Here is a 23,654-nt window from a genome sequence, read left to right as displayed (position 1 = left end):
GGCAAGTCACTTCGCTTCTCTGTGCCCCAGTGACCTCATCTGTAAAATGGGGATGAAGACCGTGAGCCCCATGTGGGACAAGCTGATTACCTGGTATCCCCTCCCAGTGCTTAGAACAGTGCTTGGCACATGGTAAGCACTTAACAAATGCCATCGTTATTATTATTATCTAAAACGGAAGGGGGAGAACCGCCCAGTCCCTTATGCTGAAGGGAAGCAGCATGGCCTAGTGGATAGAGAGCCCGGGCCTGGGAGTCAGAGGACGTGGGTTCTAACCCCGGCCCTGCCACTCGTCTGCTGTGCGACCTTGGCCGAGCCACTTCCCTTCTCCGTGCCTCAGTCACCTCACCTGTAAAATGGGGATTAAGACCGTGAGCCCCACGTGGGACAACCCGATTACCTTGTATCCACCCCAGCGCTTAGAAGAGTGCTTGGCACATAGTGAGCGCCTAACAGATATCGCAGTCATTACCCCAGTGTTTAGCAGAGTGCCTGGCACACAGCGAGTGCTTAACATATATCATAAAATAAAGGGGGGAATTAGTCTCTCGGCTGAGAGACGATTCCATGCGCATTCCTAGGTCTCTGCTCCCCAGATGGTCCCGACGAGGGGGGTAGGACGTGGTACAGGCCCCTCGGTGTGGCTGGGGCCGTTAAGCAGCTCGGGTGGAGGGGGGTGGGGAGGGGGGAGAGAGAGAGAGAGAGAGACAAGGGGGAGAGAGAGGGAGAGAGAAAGGGGAGGGGAGGGGAGGATATGGGGGAAGACAGAGGGAGGAGACAGAGAGAGAACGGGGTGAGAGGGAGAGAGAAGGGGAGACAGAGGAAGAGGGGGGAATACCGGGGGAGAGAGAAAGAGAGAGGGGGAAGGGAGAGGGGGAGAGGAAAAGGGAAAGGAAGACAGAGAGACAATCTCCTTCCTCTTCCCTCTACCGGTATCTCCGGAAGAGGAGGCTGATAGGAGGCAGCCCAAAATCTCCCTCACTATGGGAGCTTCAGACTCCGTGGGTCGCGGTGGGAGACAGGGGCCACAGCGATGCTCTATCTCAGCCAACGGTGGCGGGAGACAATTCCCAGACGTGAAAAAAATACGGCCCCGACCCCGTGCTCGACAGCAGGTGAAAGGGGAGGCTCATCAACGCCCTCAAGGAGAGTCGGATCTTCCGCTTCCTCGGGCCAGAAACGACGAATCGCGAGCCCCTTTCCGGTTTCCGCCGGGCCCTCCTCCTTACCAGAACTATCTCTCCTAGTCCCAGCTGGGCCCGACCCAGGGTTTGCCAGCACTCCCACGAATGGGGATTTCTCTGGACGGCCATTTCCGCCGCCTGGACTGCGGGAAACATCTCCTGCAGGGACATCAGGACCTGCAAGACAAGAGAAACGGGAGTCCCTCGGTGAGAGCCACGGCCAACTGTCGCTTGAGTAGCAAACCCTGAGTCTAGCTCGCTTCATCTCCCGCCATAACGTAAAACTGGACACGCTAACGCCTTCACGCGTCTTTCAGTTTCAAGAGCCGGAACGCCTCATCCGTAGGCGCCGCACGGAGCCTCTGCCGGCGTTTTCATATTCTTTGTATTAAGGCACCGATTGCCGACCATAAAATTCAGAGAGCGTGGCGCTGGCGGGGCGATCTGTGGCTCGGAAGCAGCGTGGCTCAGTGGAAAGAGCGCGGGCTTGGGAGTCACAGGTCATGGGTTCAAATCCCGGCTCTGCCACTTGTCAGCTGGGTGCCTGTGGGCAAGTCACTTTAACTTCTCTGTGCCTCAGTTACCTCATCTGTAAAATGGGGATTAAGACTGCGAGACTCACGTGGGACAACATGACTACCCTGTATCTACCCCAGCGCTTAGAACGGTGCTCTGCACATAGTAAGCGCTTAACAAATACCAACATTATCATCATTATCATTATTATTATTATCTGTGTGGCTTAGTGGAGTGAGCCCGGGCCTGGGAGTTAGAAAGACCTGGGTTCTAATCCCGGCTCCACCCCTTGTCTGCTGTGTGACCCTGGGCCAGTCATTCAATTTATCTGTGCCTCAGTTACCTCTTCTGGGAAACAGGGATAAGAGTGTGAGCCCCATGTGGGACAGGGACTGGGTCCAACCTGATTAACTCCCCTAGTGCACAGAACAGTGCTCGGTACCTAGTAAGTGCTTACCAAGTACCATAATATCAGAATAATATCAGTACCAGAATATCATACCAGAGTACCAGAACATACCGGAGTACCAGAACATACTATCAGTACCAGAATATCGTTATTCTTAGTCTCCGTGGGTGTGGCTGTGGCTGACTCAATCATTACCTTGTATCTACCCCGACACTTAGTATAGTGCCTGGCACATAGTAAGCGCGTAACAAACACCATCATTATTGTTTATCAGTGAGTTCTTACTTCGGGCAGAACACTGTACTAAGCGCTTGCAACATGAATTCAGAGGTCACCGTTCCCCCCTTTCTAATCACGCCCCTCTGACACCTAACCCCCGCCCCACCTTTTCATGAACCAGATTTTTTACTGCTCAAAGGGACAAGGATTCTATCGCTGTCCTTCCGATACCCGCGATCGAGCCGATAATGAGGGCGCTGCTAAATTATTAAAAGAGGCGAGGCACTAAAGTGCTCTGCCCTCGACTTTAATGCCTTCGATGCAGAACCGCACCCGGGCCTCGGCCTAAAACAACGGGCAAAGCGATTCTAGGCTTTCCTCTCTTTACCCACGGTCTCCCCCACCTCCGTTCGAAGCGGGACTGGGCAGCTGCCCAGACGTCAGTGTGAGAAGCTCTCGTCTGAGGAGCTCCTCGACTTGGTATGAAACTCGTCGTGGGCGGGGAATTTGTCTCTTAACTATTATATTGTACTCTCCCAAGCGCTCAGTAGAGTGCTCTGCCCACAGTAAGCACTCAAATACAACTGAATGAATGATATTCTTTGTTTTTTAAGTGGACAGCATGTCCAAAAGACTGTTTCTTGGCTATTTCTGCCTGCCTGTCATCCCCCACGGAAGGTCAGGGGCAGACGCTGCACCCCAGTAATAATAACTGTGGTATTTGTTAAGCGCTCACTATGTGCCGGGCGCCGTACTAAGTGCTGGGGTGGGATACAAGCAAATGGGGTTGGTCACCGTCCCTGTCCCACATGGGGCTCACGGTCTTAATCCCCATTTTACAGATGAGGGAACTGAGGCTCCGAGAAGTGAAGTGACTTCCCTAAGGTCACACAGCAGATAAATGAAGGAGCCGGGATTGGAACCCCAAGTCCTTCTGACTCGCAGGCCCGAGCTCTGCCCGCTAGGCCCCGCTGCTTCCCATTTAGTCTTCAGAAAGTTCTCATGTGCCCGTGAGCCTTACGAGGGACAGGTAACGTGCCTAATTTCTACATGTGTAGTTTCTCCGAACTTTGTGCTCCGCACACAGTGAGCGCTTAACAGATGACATTACAGCTACTCGGCACTCAATGCGCGGCTCTGCACACGGAAGACAACCAAAAAATACCCAAAACCAAGATGAAGATGATGGTGAGGATGATAAGGGCATCTGCCCACAATCCTGCTTTCTGTACGCCTGCCAGATTCAAACCATGGTCTTCACCCCCAGAATCTCACTCCAGAGACCGTTATTCACATTTTCCCTGGCTATCCATCGATGGTATTTATTAAATTTAGACTGTGAGCCTGTCATTGGGCAGGGATTAATTCTTTCTGTTGTCAAATTGTACACTCCAAGCTCTTAGTACGGTGCTCTATACATAGTAAGCGCTCAATAAATACGACTGAATGAATGAATGAAGTGATTACTGTAGGCAGAATGCTGTGCTGAGTACTTGGGAGAGTTCGATAGGACAAGCTCACTGTGCGCAGGGAACATGTCAACCACCCCTGCTACGTGTACTCTCCCAAGCGCTTAGAACGGTGCTCTGCACACAGTTGAGTAAATCTGGAGTGCAGCGGCCGAGGAAAAGGGCAGTAGGTGGACGGAAACTGAAGCCGTCCCAACTGGAAAGGTCTCCACGCCAGAACAGGCGAGTCCGGGGAGATAAACAGCCAAAATTGGTCCTCTCTGCTCTCTCCTAGTGACCCAAACTGCCGGTCAATCACAAAAGCATCTTGAGTCGGGCTGCGGAGGTGACCTGATGATGAAAATGCGGAGGAGCACGCAGGTTTAAACTCGGACTGCAATCCCTCAGGATCACACTCACTCCCTTTTCCAATTGTGGGAACCTCAATAAAATCATAGTGGTCTCTAAGGTATTTGTTAAGAGCTGACTATATGACAGGCACTGGACTACAAGTTAGGGTAGAGACAAGTTATACTTCAGTCTCTACTTCACTCTGCTGCCCAGATTATCTTTCTACAGAAACGGTCTGGGCATGTCACCCTCCTCCTCAAAACTCTCCAGTGTTTGCCTATCAACCTTCGCATGAAACAAAAACTCACTCCAGGCTTCAGAGCCGTCCATCCCCTTGCCCCCTTCTCCCTCACCTCCCTTCTCTCCTTCTCCAGCCCAGCCCACAACTCCGCTCCCCTGCCGCCGCTCACCTCCTCACGGTCCCTCGTCCTCGCCCGTCCCCCCGTCGACCCCCGGCCCACGTCCCGCCTCCGGCCCGGAACGCCCTCCCCTCCTCACATCCGCCAAACTAGCACACTTCCCCCCTTCAAAGCCCTACTGAGAACTCGCCTCCTCCAGGAGGCCTTCCCAGACTGAGCCCTCCCTTTCCCTCTGCTCCTCCTCCCCTCCCCACCACCCCGACCTCCTCCCTCTCTCTACTTCCCCGTCCCACAGCACTGCTGTATACTTGTACATATTTATCATTCTATTAATTTATGATGTGTGTATACATCTATAATTCTAGTTATCTATTTTGTTGCTATCGAGGCCTGTCTACTTGTTTCGTCTTGTTGTCTGTCTCCCCTCTTCTAGACTGTGAGCCCATTGCTGGGTAGGAATTGTTTCTATCTGTTGCCAAATTGTACTTTCCAAGCGCTTAGTATAGTGCTCTGCACGCAGTAAGCGCTCAATAAGTACGAATGAAAAAGAGAGAGAGAGAAAAGGAAAAAGAAAAAGAAAAAGAAAGAAAGAGGGAGAGAGAGAGAGAGACAGACAGAGAGACAGAGACAGAGAGACAGAGAGACAGAGAGACAGAGAGACAGAGAGACAGAAAAAGAAAGAAAGAAAGAAAGAAGAAAGAAAGAAAGAAAGAAAGAAAGAAAGAAAGAAAGAAAGAAAGAAAGAAAGAAAGAAAGAAAGAAAGAAAGAAAGAAAGAAAGAAAGAAAGAAAGAAGAAAGAAAGAAAAGAAAGAAAGAAAGAAAGAAAGTTAAGCAGCTTGGACACAGTCCATGTCCCACCTGGGACTCACAGTCCTAAATTCTCATTTTACAGACACGGTACTTGAGGCCTAAAGAAGCGAAGTGACGTGCTCAACCTAACCCAGAAGACCGGCGGCGGAGCCGGGATCAGGATCCGGCTCCTTCTGACTCCCAGGCCCGGGCTCTACCCGCTAGGCCACGCGGCTTCTCCCGGGGGAGTGGGTCAGAGCAGTGTCAACCGTGGCTTCCGGTGGAAATATCTGCAGGCCTGAGGATTCAGTAGTATTTATAGAGCACTTACTCTGTGCAGGGCACTGTACTAAGCGCTTGGAATGTACAATTCGGCAACAGATGGGGCCAATCCCTGCCCATCGACGGGCTGACAGTCTAATCGGGGGAGACGGACAGACAGAAACGATAGCGATAAATAGAACCGAGGGGCTGTAAAACCTGTTCTACGCTGAAAAATACTCCCCAGAATGTTGTCCGGATGTTTAAAACTGTACGAGAGAGCCAGGGCAACACAGACGACCCCCGCTCCCCACCCCTCTACCCCCGTCTCTGGAGGTCACCGCTCGAGGATGCTGAGAAGGGAAGGTTACCTGAGACTTCATCTCATAGAGCGTGGCGTCATCGGGCGTTAACTGAAGGGCTTCATCCCATCTGCGAACTGCCTCCCAGTACCTGCAGTTGTTAAAACAATGTTCCGCATCAAAGAGAAACTCCTCGCCATCGGCCTTCAGACGCTCGAACGGCTCTCCCGCCCCTCCTGCGCCCTCTACATCTTGCCGCTCTCCGACCTCCGCCCCCCGCGCACACTCTGCTCCTCTAACGCCGACTCGCCGTGCCTCGATCCCGGCTCCGCCGCGCCTCCGCTCTGTGACCTTGGGCAAGTCACTTCATTTCTCTGGGCCTCACCCCTGTAAGATGGGGACGGAGACTGTGAGCCCCACGTGGGACAACCTGATTACTCTGGATCTACCCCAGTGCTTAGAACAAAAGTAAGCGCTCAATAAATACTACTGAATGAATGGTGTTTGGCACCTAGTAAGCGCTAACAGGTACCATTCATCTTCTCATTTCGTCAGAACCCTCCTAAGATCATACTCCTTGATTTTGCTCCGATGCAACATTCCAGCTCTCGGAACGGTGCTCGGCAAACAGTAAGCGCTTAACAAATACCACTGTTGTTATTATTGTTATTATCGTTATTCTGTGTTCCCTGTGTACTTGGAGCTGTACCCCCTAAGTGCTTGACAGTCACCCCACCCTCAACCCCGCAGCACATATCCTTCCAGTCTGCCATTTCCCCGATCTATAATTCATTGTCATGTCTGTCTCCCCCTCTAGATTAAACCCTCCTTCAGGATAGGGATCATAATAATAATAATGATTATAATAATGTTGGTATTTGTTGAGCGCTTACTATGTGCAGAGCACTGTTCTAAGCGCTGGGGTAGCTACAGGGTAATCAGGTTGTCCTACGTGAGGCTCACAGGTCTATCAACTCTACCTTACTCTCCCAAGCACTTCCTATTAATAACAATAACGATGGTCTTGGTTAAGCGCTTACCATGTGCCAGGCACCGTAGTAAGCGCTGGATAAATAAATAATTACGATGCTTGTCAAGTGCTTACTATGTACCAAGGACTGGGGTAGATACAGGTTAATAATGTTGGTATTTGTTAAGCGCTTACTATGTGCAGAGCTCTGTTCTAAGCGCTGGGGAGGATACAGGGTCATCAGGTTGTCCCACATAAGGCTCACAGCCTTCATCCCCATTTGACAGACGAGGTCACCGAGGCCCAGAGAAGTGAAGTGACTTGCCCACAGTCACAGAGCTGACAAGCGGCAGAGCCGGGATTCGAACCCGTGACCTCCGACTCCCAAGTCCGTGCTTTTTCCACTGAGCCACGCTGCTTCTCTAAGCGGTTTGGACACAGTCCCCTGTCCCGCCTTGGGCTCAGACTCTTAATCCCCGTTTATTACAGTAGAGGTAACCGAGGCCCAACGTCCCATACAGCAGACGAGGGGTGGCTCAATGGAAAGAGCCCGGGCTTGGAAGTCAGAGGTCATGGGTTCGAATCCCTGCTCTGCCACTTGTCAGCTGTGTGATTTTGAGCAGGTCACTTAACTTCTCTGTGCCTCGGTTACCTCATCTGTAAAATGGGGATGAAGACCGGGAGCCCTATGTGGGATGACCCCGTATCTCCCCCAGCGCTTAGAACAGTGTCCTGCACATGGTAAGCGCTTAACAAATACCAACATTATTATTAAACCGTGAACTTCTGACTCCCGGGCCCGTGCTCTATCGGCTCGTCATCAGCGCGGCGCTCCGCACCCAGCGAGCGTTCAATAAAGACCAGGGATGGATCGACTGAGTTCCTTCGCCCCCTGGCACTCGGGTTCGCCGGAGGACTACTCGCCGTTCACCTGAGTTCACACGCTGCGGTAAAATTCACTTTCAATACAAAGCTGAATTCTCGACGGTCCCGAAAGAGAAGGGAGTTTAAAACTACGTCTTTCGGTTCCCGCTGGGGTCACGAACGAATAAAGCACGAGAGGCCGGTGCGCTCGGAAATCGGAGGAAGGGCCGCGCTGAAAATCAGCTCTCTTCCGAGTTCGCCCGAGGAGGTCGGCCAGAAAATGATGGTGGCAATTTCTGAGGCACGGGAAGTCCTCAGTGCTTAACGTATTAAAATCAATTACCTGGCCCCACTGCATGCTGTGTTTGAAATTATGAACTCTTTTTGGAAAACCTATTGTCAATTTCCCGATTTTCAATCCGGTTACGCGTACCGATTCAAATATCTGGCTTTTTATATCTTCTATTTAATTTATACCCGAGAGAGTCAGGAAATCCTACCCACAGGAAATTCGTTTTCCAACTACCAGTAGTAATTTCAGCCGAACGGAAGGCGTGGATGAGCCTCCCGGGCGGGTGAGAGGAAGGGGCTCGCCTTTTACTCGTGTCGCTGCCGCGTGCGAAAGATGCTGAAGGCCGGCACAGGGACGGGCAGGAGCGCCGCGGTGGTCCGCGACCTTAACCGCCCGATTAAAATGGCGACACGCTGGCCTCTCCCGACGTCTCCATAGCAGTCGGGAGGTGGATACAGAAATAAGAACCAGCGAAAGGAGTCCACATCCCCGCTACTGATCTACTGTCCCTCCTTGGGATTCAACCGGCGTGGAAGCGGCGTGGGTAAATCATGGCTAAATCACGGGCCTGGAAGCCAGAAGGACCTGGGTTCTAATCCCGGCTCCGTCACCAGTCTGCTGGGTGACTCTGGGCGAATAATAATAGTAATAATGATAATGCTGGTACTTGTTAGGCGCTCACTATGTGCCAAGCGCTGTTCTAAGCGCTGGGGTAGATACAGGGCAATCAGGTTGTCCCACTTGAGGCTCACAGTTTTAATCCCCATTTTACAGAGGAGGGAACCGAGGCCCAGAGAAGTGAAGTGACTTGCCCCAAGTCACCCGACTGACAAGTGGGGGAGGCGGGACGAGAACCCACGACCTCCGACTCCCAAGCCCCTTGCTCACTTCACTTCTCTGGGCCTCGGTTATCTCTTCTGTAAAATGGGGATTAGGGCTGCGTGCGAGCCCCATGTGGGACAGGGACCGTCTCCCACCTGACTAGCTTGTATGTACACCAGTGCTCAGTACAGTACCTGGCGCGTACGAATCGCTTAACAAAAATAAAGCAGCAGCACGGCTCAATGGCAAGAGCCCGGGCTTGGTAGACAGAGGTCATGGGTTCGAATCCCGGATCCGCCACTTATCAGCTGTGTGACTGTGGGCAGGTCGCTTCACTTCTCTGTGCCTCAGTTACCTCATCTGTAAAATGGGGATTAAGACTGTGAGCCTCACGTGGGACGACCTGATTACGCTGCATCTACCCCAGAACGGTGCTCTGCACATAGTAATAATAATGTTGGTATTTGTTAAGCGCTTACTATGTGCAGAGCACTGCATAGTGAGCGCTTAACAAATACCAACATTATTCAATACCATGAAAAATGAAAAAAAAAATCAGCGGTATTGCAGAGCACTGTCCTAAGAGCTTGGGAGAATGCAAGACAGCAGAGTTGGCAGACACGACCCCTGCCCTCGAGAAGCTTACAGTCTACCAGCGGAGGCAGATGCTAAAATCGATGACAGGACGGGGAAGCAAGGGTACGAAGATATGTCCGTAAGTGCTGGCAGGGGTGAGGAGGGATCTGTAAAATGGGTCGCTTCCCCACCCCCTGCATCCGCCTCGCTTGTCGTCGCTTCCTCCTTCCCCACCCGCCTTCTCCCCCGCTAAATGTAAAATGTAAAAGACTGCGAGCCCCACGTGGGACGGGGACTGTGTCCAACCCGATTCCCTTGCATCCGCCCCGGTGCTTAGTACACATCCGCCCGGCACATAGAGAAGCAGCCTGGTCCAGCGGCGAGACCGCAGGCTTGGGGGTCAGAGGACGTGGGTTCTAATCCCTGTTCCGCCACTTTCCTGCTGTGTGACTTGGGGCAAGTCACTTCACTTCTCTGGGCCTCAGTTCCCTCATCTGTAGAACGGGGCTGAAGACTGTGAGCCCCACGTGGGACGACCTGATTACCTTGTATCTACCCCAGTGCTTAGAACAGTGCTGGGCACGCAGTGAGTGCTTAACAAATACTACAATTATTATTATTAAGAGCATACAAAAATACCTAAAAAAAAGGAGTGAGGGGTGCGGTGGCTTTCTAAGTGTAATTTATTTATTTATATTAAGGTCTGCCTCTCCCTTTAGACTGTGAGCTTGTTGTGGGCAGGGAATATTTATGGTTATATCGTACTCTCCCAAGCGCTTAGTACAGAGCTCTGCACACAGTAAGCGTTCCATAAATACCACGGAACGAATGATGTGCTTAGAGGGTACGGATTGAAGTGCCCGGGTGATGCAGCAGGGAGGGTCTCAGGGTGGGGAGAGGTGGGATTAGTAATAATGTTGGTATTTGTTAAGCGCTTACTATGTGCAGAGCACCGTTCTGAGCGCTGGGGGAGATACAGGGTCATCAGGTCGTCCCACGTGAGGCTCACGGTTAATCCCCATCTGACAGATGAGGTAACTGAGGCCCAGAGAAGTGAAGCGACTCGCCCACAGTCACCCAGCTGACAAGTGGCGGAGCCGGGAGTCGAGCCCACGACCTCTGACTCCGAAGCCCGGGCTCTTTCCACTGAGCCACGCTGCTTCAGGCTTCCGGGAGGAGATGTGATTTTAGCAGGGGGAGGTGGGGAAAAAGGTGGCCTTTCTGGCTGGGAAGGAGGAGGGAGTTCCGGGCACGAGAGGAGACGTGAGCAAGGGGGGGACGACGGGAGAGAGACGGGGACCAACCTGAGGCCCGGGATGGCGTTCCTGGGGCCGGGCTGAGGGGAAGCTGAGCGGGGGAGAAGGCGGGTGGGGAAGGAGGAGGCGACGACAAGCGAGGCGGATGCAGGGGGTCGGGAAGCGGGAAGTTATCATAGGGATACGGATATTATAGGTCCTGGCCTAGATCATCATCATTGCAGTTTCCTTCCAGCCCGCTGTATCTCTGAGTTCCTTAGTGATTAAAACTGATGCCAAGGAGCGAAAAACGGCTTATCAGTTCTGGGCAGCAAACCGAAGAGAAGCTAACCCACGCCAAAATAATCATCCCGGCCCTACGGTAATGCCTTCAAAGCGAATCCTAAAGTTTTCACGCTAGTCCCCGGCAGGAAGGAGAGGGGACGCTTGGTCCAAAAGGAAGCCTAGGGCACCTGAAGATGTCTTCAAGTCTACAGATATTTACCGAGCACCTCACCGGGGGCGGAGAGAGCCTTCCATAGCACCTTTCGGAATATACGGCATCTGCCTGCCTTCGAGAAAATGGCCACCTTCTGAATTTACCAGCCCACGAGGCAAACTTTCCATGAGAAATCTTATCCAAAAGCCGATAAACATTATAAAACGTGTACGGAACCATGAAATGCAGCCCAGTCTTTCCTACTGAACTCTGACTTGAACAGTCTTAGTGAGACTGTTTTTCGCCTATATGATAAACATCATAGGGTGGATTGTCCCGGCGAATTCCTCTCGGGCAAAGATTGACTGAAAGCCCATCTTCTCCAAGAGGCCTTCCCTGATTACGCCCTCATTTCCCCTACTCCTTCTCCCTTCTCTGTCACTCTTGCACTTCGATAATGGGTCCTTTATTCACCCGGCCCTCACCCCACAGAACTTATCTACATACCTGTCATTTATTTTAAAGTGTGGCCTGTCAGTTCCTTGAGGGCAGGGAACGCGTCCACCAACTCCGCCGCACTGTATTCTCCTGAGCACTTAGTACAGCACCCTGTACGCAGAAAACGCTCAATAAATACAACTGATTGACCGGCATCCATTTTCTCTTCTCCCCCTCTTCTCTCTCCCCATCCCTTCTTTTATGCTCACACGCCCCTGGAGGGCTCACACCTATCGTTCATTCGGTCGTACCTACCGAGCACTTACCGTGGGCAAAGCACTGTACTGACCGCTTGGGAGAGCACGATACAACGATAAACGGACACAGTCCCTACCTACGATGAGCTTACAGTCCAGAAGGGGGGGGGGGCTGACTCAAGGGATGAAATTTCTGGTCCCGTCAGATCTAATCCAACAGTAGCAGATTTCCCGTGATCCGGGGACTAGCCCGATATATGAAACAATTCCTCCTTTGAGACTAATGGATGAGGATGCCGCATCTGCACCAAATGGGAGGATTGACATATTTGCCTATTCTGGGAAAGCAAAAGCCTTTAGAATCTTGCGGCAGCATGCGTGTCGGGTTGACTGGGTTGACTCCCCCACGAAGCCAGAGTCGGCTTAATAAATGTTCCCCTCTAGACTGTGAACTCAATAAATTTTCCCCTCTAGACCGTAAGCTCCTTTATGGGCAAGAAACGGTGAGCAGCAATTCCGTTCTACTGTAGGCTCCCAAGTGCTTAATGGATTGCTCTGCACCCAGTAAGTGCTCAATAAATTTGATTGATTACACAGGGCTAACAACTGTTCTACTTTCATCCCTTATCAGCTCCCACCCCGACAACCTTCTCTCTCCTCTAAAGCTCCAGGGGAATCCCCCACCTGCTTTCTCCTTATCATCTGGTGAACTCCCCATTCTTTGTAAGCAAAATAGATATCATCAAGAATTAACTTCCAGGCCTCTCATCACCGGCTCTCTGCCACCCCACCCTATCCTCGTCTCTTTCCTCCTCCTCAGCTGTGGCTTAAGGAGGACCGTCCTGGGCCTCTGCCTCCCTTCCCTTCTCCCTTCTGAAAAACGACTGCTTCTACTCGCTCTCCTTCAATTTCTGCCATGACTTCAACCTCCTCCTCTCCACCGACTCCTTTTCCTTTGCCTCCAATCACGTTCAACCAGTCGACGGTATTTATCAAGCACGTACTGTGTGCAGAACACTATACTAAGCCCTTAGGAGAGTACAGTACGATACGATTGTTAAGCACTCACTCTGTGTCGAGCGCTGTTCTCAGCGCCGGGGTAGATACAAGTTAATGAGGTTGGACACCGTCCCTGACCCGCATGGGACTCACGGTCTTAATTCCCATTTTACAGACGAGGTACCTGAGGTACAGAGAAGTTAAGTGACTTGCCCAAGGTCAACAGACAAGTGGCAGAGCCGGGATGAGAACCCAGGCGCTTCTGACTCGTAGGCCCGTGTTCTACCCACACTAGAAGCGGCGTGGCTCAGTGGAAAGAGCACGGGCTTTGGAGTCGGGGCTCATGAGTTCGAATCCCGGCTCTGCCACTCGTCGGCTGTGTGACCGTGGGCGAGTCACTTCACTTCTCTGGGCCTCAGTTCCCTCGTCTGTAAAATGGGGATCAAGACTGTGAGCCCCACGTGGGACGACCTGATTCCCCTGTGTCTCCCCCAGCGCTTAGAACGGTGCTCGGCACCTAGTAAGCGCTTAACAAATACCAACATTATTAGACCGTGCTGCTTCCCAACAAGGGAGTCGACAGACCTCAAAGAGCTTACCATATAGCGGGGGAAAAACTATAATAATAATAATAATAATAATCATTCATTCAATCATATTTATTGAGCGCTTACTGTGTGCACAGCATTGCACTAAGGGCTTGGGAAAGTACAACACAAGAGTAAACAGCGCTGCGGCAGAAAAGGCCGGGACGATAAATCCATCGATTCACATCGGCCACGAAAACGAAGGGCTCTCACGAGCTCCGTGAGAACCGCCACCGGGTTTAAGCGGGCGATGGCGCCTTTACCTTCCGAAGGATTCCTCAACACGCTCGGTTCTCCAGGGACACAGGCATGGCGCGACCGATGAAGGAGAAACACGGCGGAGCGGATAGAGCGCGCGCCTGGGAGTCAGAAGGTCGTGGGTTCTAAACCCGGCTCCGCCACTCGGCCGCTGGGCGGGCTTGGGCAAGCCACTTCACGTCACGGCGCCTCAGTTCCCTCATCTGCGAAACGGGGGTGAAGACTGTGAGTCCTGTGCGGGACGGGGACTGGGTCCGACCCGATCCGCCCGTATCCCCCCCGGCGCTCAGCACGGTACCCGGCACATAGTAAGCGCTTAACGAATATCGCTAGTATCATGAAGTCGGCGCCGAGGAAGGTCGTCCGGCCGACCCCTCCACCGACGCTTCCGACTCTCCCGACGGACCCGCGTCCTCGGAAGACGTGACGCCCCAAAGGTGTCCCCGCCAAAGCACGGAGTGCGAACGTGAGTCCCGAGCGGACGAGCCGGAGCGTACCACAACCGCCATTTTGGTTCCACGGGCTGAACGCCGCCAAGACCGCGTGCCGATAGACACGTGGGCGGTCTCTTTGACCCAAATAAGATCGACGGGCATCTGATGCGATTAAACGGGGCAATGTGCAGCGAACGTCATTTCGCCGATGATAATGCAGCAAACGAAAATGAATAAGGCTCGGACAAACGGGAGAGACTAGATCATTTATGCCAGGAAATTCGGCTCGAACACCCAACGGGGATCCTATTAATCCTGAACCGAAACGAGCATTATGCCGCACGCTTCTTCACCGCGAAGGAGCGGCGTGGCTCAGCGGAGAGAGCCCGGGCTTCGGAGTCAGAGGTCATGGGATCGACTCCCGGCTCCGCCACCTGGCAGCCGTGTGACTGTGGGCGAGTCGCTTCACTTCTCTGGGCCTCGGCTACCTCATCTGTAAAATGGGGATTAACCGCGAGCCTCACGTGGGACGACCCGATCACCCCGTATCCACTGCAGCGCTTAGAACGGCGCTCCGCACGTAGTAAGCGCTCAACGGATACCAACGTTATTATTATTATTTATGTAGGATATGCCATTACCAGTCAGCTCCTTGACCCACTTTCCTGACAAGTGGAAAGTTCACTGCCTCCATGATCAACAATAATCATTTTATTTGTTAAGCGCTTACTACGTGCCAGGCACCGTACTAAGCGTCGGGGTGACTTCGGGCAAGCCACTTCACTCCTCTGGGCCTCGGTGACCTCATCTGGAAAACGGGGATTAAAACCGTGAGCCCCACGTGGGACAATCCGATCACCCCGTACCCCCCCCGGCGCTTAGAACGGTGCTCTGCACGTAGTAAGCGCTTAACGAAGGCCGCCGTCACGATCGTCGCCTCGATGAGGGAGTCTCGGTTTCCGTACGTAATCGGCCACCAGTTGGGTCCGACGACCATCTCCCTCAACTTCCGTTTATCCAAACCGCTACCCCGTTAGTACGGTGGCTCATCGTATCTCGACTGGATGACTGGGCCGGCCTCCTCTCTGACCTCCCAACCTCCCGTCTCTCCCCGCTTCAGGTCTGTACTTCATTCCGCCGCACCCATCATCTTTCTACAGAAACGTTCCGGGGATGTCGCTCCCCTCCTCGGAAACCTCTACGGGGTTGCCTATCGAGCCTCACGTGAAACGAAAACTCCTCACTCCTGGCTTCCAAGCCGTCCATCGCCTGGCCCCCTCCTCCCTCACCTCCCTTCTCTCCTTCTCCGGCCCAGCCCGCACGCTCCGCTCCTCCGCCGCCGCTCACCTCCTCGCCGGGCCTCGTCCTCGCCCGGCCCGCCGTCCACCCCGGCCCGCGTCCCGCCTCCGGCCCGGAACGCCCTCCCTCCTCACATCCGCCCAGCTACCACGCTTCCCCCCCCCGCCCCTCCCGGCCCCACCGAGAGCTCGCCTCCTCCGGGAGGCCTTCCCGGACTGAGCCCTCCCTTTCCCTCCGCTCCTCCTCCCCTCCCCGTGGCCCCGACTCCCTCACTCTACTCTGCCCACCCCCCAGGACTCGTGTATTTATGTAATTATATATGTATCATGTGTATATATGCATTATATATTTGTAAGAATAATCAGATTTATTTTTATTAATGATGTGTACCCATCCAGAACTCTCTCTAGTTAGAACGATAACGTTGGTATTTGTTAAGCGCTTACTATGTGCAGAGCGCCGTTCTAAGCGCTGGGGGAGACACAGGGGAATCGGGTCGTCCCACGTGAGGCTCACAATCCATTCCCCATTTTACAGATGAGGTAACCGAGGCCCAGAGAAGTGAAGTGACTCGCCCTCAGTCACCCAGCTGACGGGTGACAGAGCCGGGATTCGAACCCGTGACCTCTGACTCCCGAGCCCGGGCCCTTTTCGCTGAGCCACGCTGCTTCTCTAATGATGTTACCGAGACCTGTTTACTTGTCTTTGACCTCTGCCCCCCTCCCTTTCAGACCGTGAGCCCACTGTAGGCGGGCACTGTCTCTCTCTATTGCTGAATTGTGCTTCCCAAGCGCTTAGTACAGCGCTCTGCACACAGAAAGTGCTCGACAGATACGGGTGAATGAACGAATGAGAAATATCGAGCCGTACGGCAGCTGAGGCTCGCCCCGTCGGTCCACAGAATATTTAAATAGATCGACTCTGTTCCGCTTCTCTTGAGACGGGGAAATCGAAAGACGGGTTACCCATTTAATAACTGTGGTATTTGTTAAATGCTTAATAATAATGTTGGCATTTGTTAAGCGCTTACTATGTGCAGAGCGCCGTTCTAAGCGCTGGGGGAGATACAGGGGAATCAGGTTGTCCCACATGAGGCTCACAGCCTTAAGCCCCATTTTAACAGATGAGGGAACGGAGGCCCAGAGAAGTGAAGTGACTTGCCCAGAGTCACACAGCCGACAAGTGGCGGAGCCGGGATTACTATGCGCCAGGCACCGTTCTAAGCACTGGAGCAGATACCAGCTAAACGGGGTTGGACACAGTCCCTGGCCCACTTGGGGCTCGAAGTCTCAATCCCCATTTTACAGATGGGGAACCTGGGCACAGAGAAGTGAAGTGACTTGTCTAAGGTCACACGGCAGACAAGTGGCGGAGTCAGGCTTAGAACCCGGGACCTTCTGACCCCCAGGCCCGGGCTCTTCAAATCGGAAATGCTGCCGGTCCTCCCGTAACATGCATCTCCGCTACCCGATTTGGACAGCACGCCGTTGGGAAATCATTCAATCAATGGCATTGATTAAGCAGTGCGCTGTACTGAGCGCGTGAGAGAGTACAACACAATGAAGTTGGTGGACTCCATTCCTGCCCACGAGAAGCTTACAGTCCGAAGGGGAGAGACAGACATTACGATAAATTTACAAATGGCAGAGGGTAAGGAGACGTATATAAGCGCTGTGGGGTGAGTATCAGGAGGGGGGATTATTACGAGAAACGGCGTGGCTTAGCAGAAACAGCCCGGGCTTAGGAGTCGGAGGTCGTGGGTTCTAATCCCGGCCTCAGCCACTTGTCAGCTGTGTGACTTTGGGCAAATCGCTTAACTTCTCTGTGCCTCAGTTACCTCGTGTAAAATGGCGATTAAGACTGTGAGCCCCACGTGGGACCACCTCCTCACCTTGAATCTACCCCAGAACTTAGAAAAGTGCTCGGCACAGAGTAAGCACTTAACAAATACCATAATTATTATTATTATCAAAGTGCTTACGGAGTACAGACCCAAGCGCATCGATTAGACTGTGAGCCCGTCAATGGGCACCGACTGTCCCTCTCTGTTGCCAAACTGTCCGCTCCAAGCGCTTAGTACAGTGTTCTGCCCATCGGAAGCGCTCAATAAATACTACTGAATGAATCAGACAACCGGGGGGGGGGGGGGGGGGGGGGGGTGGCTAGTATTAGGCGATACGAGGCTAGTCGGGAAAAACCTCCCGGAGGAGCGGGAAGGATAACGGTCTGTCCGATAGGAAAGGGGAGGGATTCCCAGACCGGAGGGGGGATGTGGGCTAGAGGTCGGAGATGATGATAATAATAATACCGATGGCATCTGTTAAGCGCTTCCTGTGTGCAGGCACCGTTCTAAGCGCTGGGGAGGATACCAGGTGATGAGATAGACAAGATGGAGGAGCAGTAACTGGGTTGGCGTTGGGGAAGTGAGGCAGGCGGGACAGAACTGACTGAGGGAATTTCCGTTTGCTGCGAAGAGGGGCGGGCAACGGCCCCGGAGGTTCCCGAGGAGCGGGGAGACCCGGAATGGACGGCTTCCGCTCCGAGAAATGATCCGGGCGGCAGGGTGAAAGCGGGCTGGAGGGGGGGAGAGACAGGGGGCAGGGAGGTCGGAGAGGAGGCCGATGCCGTAGTTGAGATGGGATAAGAGAGGAGCTCGGATCGGCGTGGCGCGGCGGCGGTACGGATGGAGACGCAGAGATAATAATAACAACATTGTGGGCGTTTGTTAAGCGCTTACTATGTGCAGAGCACTGTTCTAAGCACCGGGGTAGATAGAGGGGAATCAGGCCGTCCCACGAGAGGCTCACAGTTAATCCCCATTTTACAGATGAGGGAACCGAGGCCCGGAGAAGTGAAGTGACTTGCCCACAGTCACACAGCTGACGAGTGGCGGAGCCGGGATTCGAACCCACGACCTCTGACTCCTGAGCCCGGGCTCCTTCCACCGAGCCACGCTGCCTCTCATGTTGTGAGAGCTGTTGTGAAGGTAGGACCGACAGGGTTTAGGAAATGACCCCCCAGGCCAACGCACGTCTGTCCGACTCCGCGACGTGGTGTCGGAAAGAACGGCCGAATCTCCGTTTCTGCACACGGCCCTGGTCCGAGGCACGACCTCCGTAACCTGAGAGGCAGCGTGGCTCGGTGGGAAGAGCCCGGGCTTTGGGGTCGGGGGTCGTGAGTTCGAATCCCGGCTCTGCCACTTGTCAGCTGACTGTGGGGCAAGTCACTTCACTTCTCTGGGCCTCAGTTCCCCCATCTGTAAAACGGGGATGAAGACCGTGAGCCCCCCGTGGGACGACCCGATTCCCCTGTGTCTACCCCAGCGCTTAGAACGGTGCTCCGCACATAGTAAGCGCTTAACAAATTCCAACGGTTTTCTTCAGAGTGGCACTCATCAAGACCGGAACTCTTGTGCTCTAAGCAAACCGGACTGTCCGTTACTTCTCAAAACACGGAAGGAGAGAGTACACCAAGAAAATAAGCCCTGGGGCTCCTGAAGAAACTGCATTTCTGATTTACAATAAATAGCAGGTCCTTAAACATAAAACACTGGAATTACCAAGGGCAATAAAACATATGAGGACTAGGAATGCAACTGATAAAATACCTGGCATCGTTCAGACAACCGGTAATCTAACGTGTCTTTCTGGGGGCTCCACATTTCTATCCATAGAGGCTTTCTCTTTTTATGTTATTCGTTAAGCACTTACCATGTGTCAAGTACCGTTCTAAGCGCCGGGGTAGATGGGGGTTGATCAGGTCGGTCCCAGTCCCTGTCCTATATGAGGCTCACAGGCTTAGCTGAAGGGAGTAGGACTCTGTCCCCGTTTTACAGTCGAGGAAACTAAGGCGCGGAGAAGAGGCTTGCCCAAGGACACACAGTAAGCAGCTGGCAGACTCGGGATTAGAACCCAGGTCCTCTGACTCCAAGGTCTTGGCTCCTCTCCCTAGGTCACGATCTGGAAATGTACATCCGTTTGTCTCCGACGGGAGATCCCGAGGTCCAACGGGTCAGGGACACGGCTCTTTCCCCGACAAATCATAATAATGCTGGTATTTGTATTTTGTCAAGCGCTTACTACGTGCGGAGCACCGTTCTAAACGCTGAGGGAGATACGGGGGAATCAGGTCGTCCCACGTGAGGCTCACGGTTAATCCCCGTTTGACAGATGAGGGAACCTGGGCCCAGAGAAGCGAAGTGACTTGCCCGCAGTCACACAGCTGACAAGTGGCGGAGCTGGGATTCGAACCCATGACCTCGGGCTCTTTCCCCTGAGCCACGCTAAATCATCCGACCAGTCAATCAGGGGTACTTACTGAGAGCGCTTACCGCGTGCAGAGCGCTGCGCTCCCCCCGCCAATCAGGATTCTCGTTTCCTGCATCGGTTAGACGTTTAACCAGACGCCGTACTACACGCCGAGGACGCTGGGTCGGACGTAGCCCCAGATCCACACGGGGTTCACAGTCATAAAGGTGTCTGTCTCCCCCTCGAGACTGTAAACTCATTGTGGGCAGGGAATGTGCCTGTTTACTGTTGTACTAGACTCCCCCCAAGTGCTTAGTACAGTGCCGGGGACACAGTAAGTGCTCAAAGAAATACGACTACGATGTCGAAACCGACAAATCCCACACGGACGATCTTCTGCCACTCCCTTCTGCTTCACCTTGACTTGCTCCCTTTATTCATCCCCCTTCCTAGCTCCACAACCCTTACGTACATACACGGGGGGCTCACGGTCTCGATCCCCATTTTACAGATGAGGGGACTGAGGCCCAGAGAGGTGAAATGACCTGCCCGAGGTCACACTGCACACTGGTGACGGAGCCGGGATCAGAACCCGTGACCCTCTGCCTCCCAGGCCCGAGCTCTAGCCGCTAGGCCCGGCTGCTTCTCGAATAGTGGCGGTACAGCACGGCTCGGGGGAAAGAGCCCGGGCTTGGGAGTCGGTCACTTAACTTCTCTGTGCCTCGGTCACCTCCTCTGTAAAATGGAGCATAGGACCGTGAGCCCCACGCGGGACAACCCCATCGCCTTGTATTCCCCCCCCAGCGCTTAGAACGGTGCTGTGCACATGGTAAGCGCTTAACAAATGCCAACATCATGGTTATTTTATTGAGCTCCCCTCCTCCAGGAGGCCTTCCCAGACTGAGCCCCCCTTTCCCTCTGCTCCTCCTCCCCTCCCCATCGCCCCAGTGTGGCTCAGTGGAGAGAGCCCGGGCTTGGGAGTCAGAGGTCATGAGTTCGAATCCCGGCTCTGCCACCTGTCTGCTGTGCGACCGCGGGCGGAGCCGCTTGACTTCTCTGTGCCTCAGTCCCCTCATCTGTAAAATGGGGATTAACTGTGAGCCTCAGGTGGGACGACCTGATGACCCTGCATCTACCCCATCGCTTAGAACAGTGCTCTGCACATAGTAGGCGCTTAACAAATACCAACATTATTACCCCCTCGGCACATAGTAAGCGCTTGACAAATACCGTCACCATTATTCCCCGCCCACAGCCTAGAAGACAGGACCAAGACAGGTCAGGCCGAGGACCCTCCCCACGCGACCTAAGTAGGAAGGAGAAAGGGGGTTAAATCCCCATTTTACAGATGAGGAAACTGAGTCTCAGAGAAGTTAAATGAGTCGCCCACGGTCACGCGGCAGGCAAGCGGCGGAGCCGGGGTTAGAACCCCGGCCGTCCGACACCCAACCTCGCGCTCCTTCCGTCATCGCTTTCCGGCGGACGCGATTCCCGTCCGCTTCCCTCCCACGTTAGAACGTCGGCGCCTCAAGGGCAAAGACGAAGCCCTTCCCTCTCTTAGAAGACACCGAACGGCCGGCACAGCGTTCAGTACGGAGGAAGCTTCCGGCAGAGCGCCCCGCCTGCAGCCGGTGGTCAAAAATAATAACGGTGATGATGACGACGGCATCTGTTAAGCGCTTACTCTGTGCAGAGCACTGTCCTAAGCGCTGCCCTTCTCCCTCTCCACCCTCTGCTCCCTCCCCTTTCCCCCCTTCACCTCCCCTCAGCTAAGCCCCCTTTCCCCCCTTTCCCCCTGCTCCTCCCCCTCTCCCTTCCCCTCAACACTGTGCTCATTTGTATAGATTTTTATCGCCCTATTTATTTTATTAATGAGGTGTCCATCCCCTCGGTTCGATTTATCGCCATTAAGTTGTCTGGTTTCCGTCCGTCCGTCTCCCCCGATTAGACCGTGAGCCCGTCTCTATCCGTTGCCGAACTGTACGTTCCGAGCGCTCAGAACAGTGCTCTGCACATAGTAAGCGCTCAATAAATACCATCGACCGAACGAACGCACGGTACAACCGGACTGAACGGGGCGGGGAGAGCTCCGGAGAACCGGGGCACCATGACGATCCATCGGCCGCGGCTCGGAGGGTGAAACGCGGACTTGGCGATTCACACGCAAGTCGGGAGGCCCGAGGCCCCGGCGCGTCACGAAAACGCCCGCGAGCGGAGCGTGTACCGAACCCTTCCGAGACAGCCGCCCGCGAAGAACTGGCAGGCCGAGAGCCCTCCCTAGGCAAGAAACGTTCTCTTGGCACGCAGTGAGTCCCGCCGTTACATCAATACGAGCAGGTTTTATAAATGGGAAGGAGAGACCGCCCATATCGCAGCGTTCGCCGAGGGATCCCGCGGCCAACCGGGAAGACGAAACAACCCGAAGGAAGCTCATAAATCTTAGTTCCAAGGGAGTTCTGCTCAAGAGAAAAGTAGTTTCACGCAAGAACGGGAGAAGGGCAGGGCTAGAAGCCGTCATCGCCCTGTGAGAGGAGACTTGGTCGCAGCCGAGACCAGGACGGATTTTAGCGATGGAGGAAGGGCTGGATTTCTCGGTTTGCCTTGCGGGAAAGAGTGCTGGCGGCTGGAGACCTCCATCCGCCGACTTCAGAATCCTCCCCCCGCCTCCGCCATCGCGGATGACGTGGGGGGGGGGGGGCGGCTCGGCCGGGGCAAACCGGCAGAGGGGACGGGGAGAGGAAGGGAGATCTCTGGAGAGAGCCGTTTATCAGGGACCGGGGATAAGCACCCTCTGGGCTCCCCTAACTCTCTTCTCCGAGTTCTCCGAAGTCAAACCAAAGTCACCTGCTGGACGTTAACGGGTCAGAAACTCCCAGGCTTCCACAGGTTTCACTTCACAGATCGGGCGTCCGGACCGCACATCCTCTCTCAGGATGGCTCCGGGAGCCTTTCCAGTCCTCCACCAGTCTCGGCTATTGGAGGGAGAGTCGCGCAGAGGCCTGTCCATTCCATTCCCAGTTTGGCTAGTGGCTAGCGACTGGAACGGCAATCGGGCCAGGTCAAAACTCACCCGCGCTGGGCAGCAGCGGCAGGGGAGAGAGTTGAGGGCGGCGACCCGAGTTTACCGCTCGGAGGACGGCAACGGTAAGCCGCATCTTGACCGAGAAAACTAGCGGATAGAGCGCAGATGGAGACGGGGCGTTCTGGGAGAGATGCGGCCGTGGGGTCGCTGAGGGTCGGGGACGACGACGGCCTAAGACGAGACAGACGTGCCCGGGGCACTGTGCCGGACGATGTGTGCTGATAGAGGAGACGCGGTCCCTGCCCCCGAGAAGTTTACACTCCAACGAGGAGCCTGGCACACACAGACTGCCTAAGTACAGTTGGAGTAGGCCGAAAAATAAAGGAGTTTGGTCAGAGCGACTGTCCTAAACACTTGCAGTGCGCTCTTTCCCTACGTCAGGCACCGTACTAAGCGCCGGGATAGATACGGGACAATCACGCTGGGTAACTGGGGCTCACAGTCTAAGTAGGTGAGGGGGCAAAAATCGAATCCCCACTTTACAGACGAGGAAAACGAGGCCTGAAGAAGTTGCGACTTGCCCAAGGTCACAGAGCAGTGGCGAATGACCAACCGACCCCCTTTCGGAGGTTAAGAGTAGATTCTCGAACACAACATAATAAGAGCATTTCCCACTACGGTATCGATAAGCCTAACTTAGACATCCGATTTATTTTAATTCAGAGTATTTAATCTCAGGGCGGTTCAGCCCGAAAAAAAACCCCGAAAGCTTCGTTCTAAATGAAAAATATCAGAGTCACTCTCCCGTGCAAAATAATCAGGATCGACTGGGTTAAGCAGATGGTGTTGGACAGGGTCCCCGTCCCACGTGGGGCTCGCGGTCTCGATCCCATTTTACGGACGGGGGAACGGAGGCCCAGAGAAGTGAAGTGACCCACCCAAGGTCACACGACAGAGAGGTGGCAGAACCGGAATGAGAACCCAGGTCTTTCTGACTCCCGGGCCCGGGCTCTTTCCGCTGGGACCTGCTGCTTCGCGCTGCTGAAAACGCTCTGGAAAATTACACGTTCGGGGGA

General features: G+C 53.9%; 1 protein-coding gene across 2 annotated transcripts in view; it reads right to left on the bottom strand.

Moving 5' to 3' along the window:
* TTC33 (tetratricopeptide repeat domain 33) overlaps positions 1–23,654 on the bottom strand; it is a 54,835-nt gene that overhangs the window by 14,566 nt on the left and 16,615 nt on the right. Inside the window, exons 3-4 of one of the 2 annotated variants that reach the window (XM_029061219.2) lie at positions 5,909–5,990; positions 1,230–1,361 (exon numbers count right to left, since the gene is read on the bottom strand). In XM_029061219.2, the coding sequence (XP_028917052.1) occupies positions 1,230–1,361; positions 5,909–5,990 (214 nt within the window). The remainder of the gene's footprint in view (positions 1–1,229; positions 1,362–5,908; positions 5,991–23,654) is intronic. The other variant, XM_039911530.1, reaches the window with a different exon arrangement.

This window comes from Ornithorhynchus anatinus, chromosome 3, assembly GCF_004115215.2.
Source record: "Ornithorhynchus anatinus isolate Pmale09 chromosome 3, mOrnAna1.pri.v4, whole genome shotgun sequence".
In the NCBI taxonomy this organism is placed as follows: Eukaryota; Metazoa; Chordata; class Mammalia; order Monotremata; family Ornithorhynchidae; genus Ornithorhynchus; species Ornithorhynchus anatinus.
This window is presented reverse-complemented; position numbering and strand designations above follow the sequence as displayed.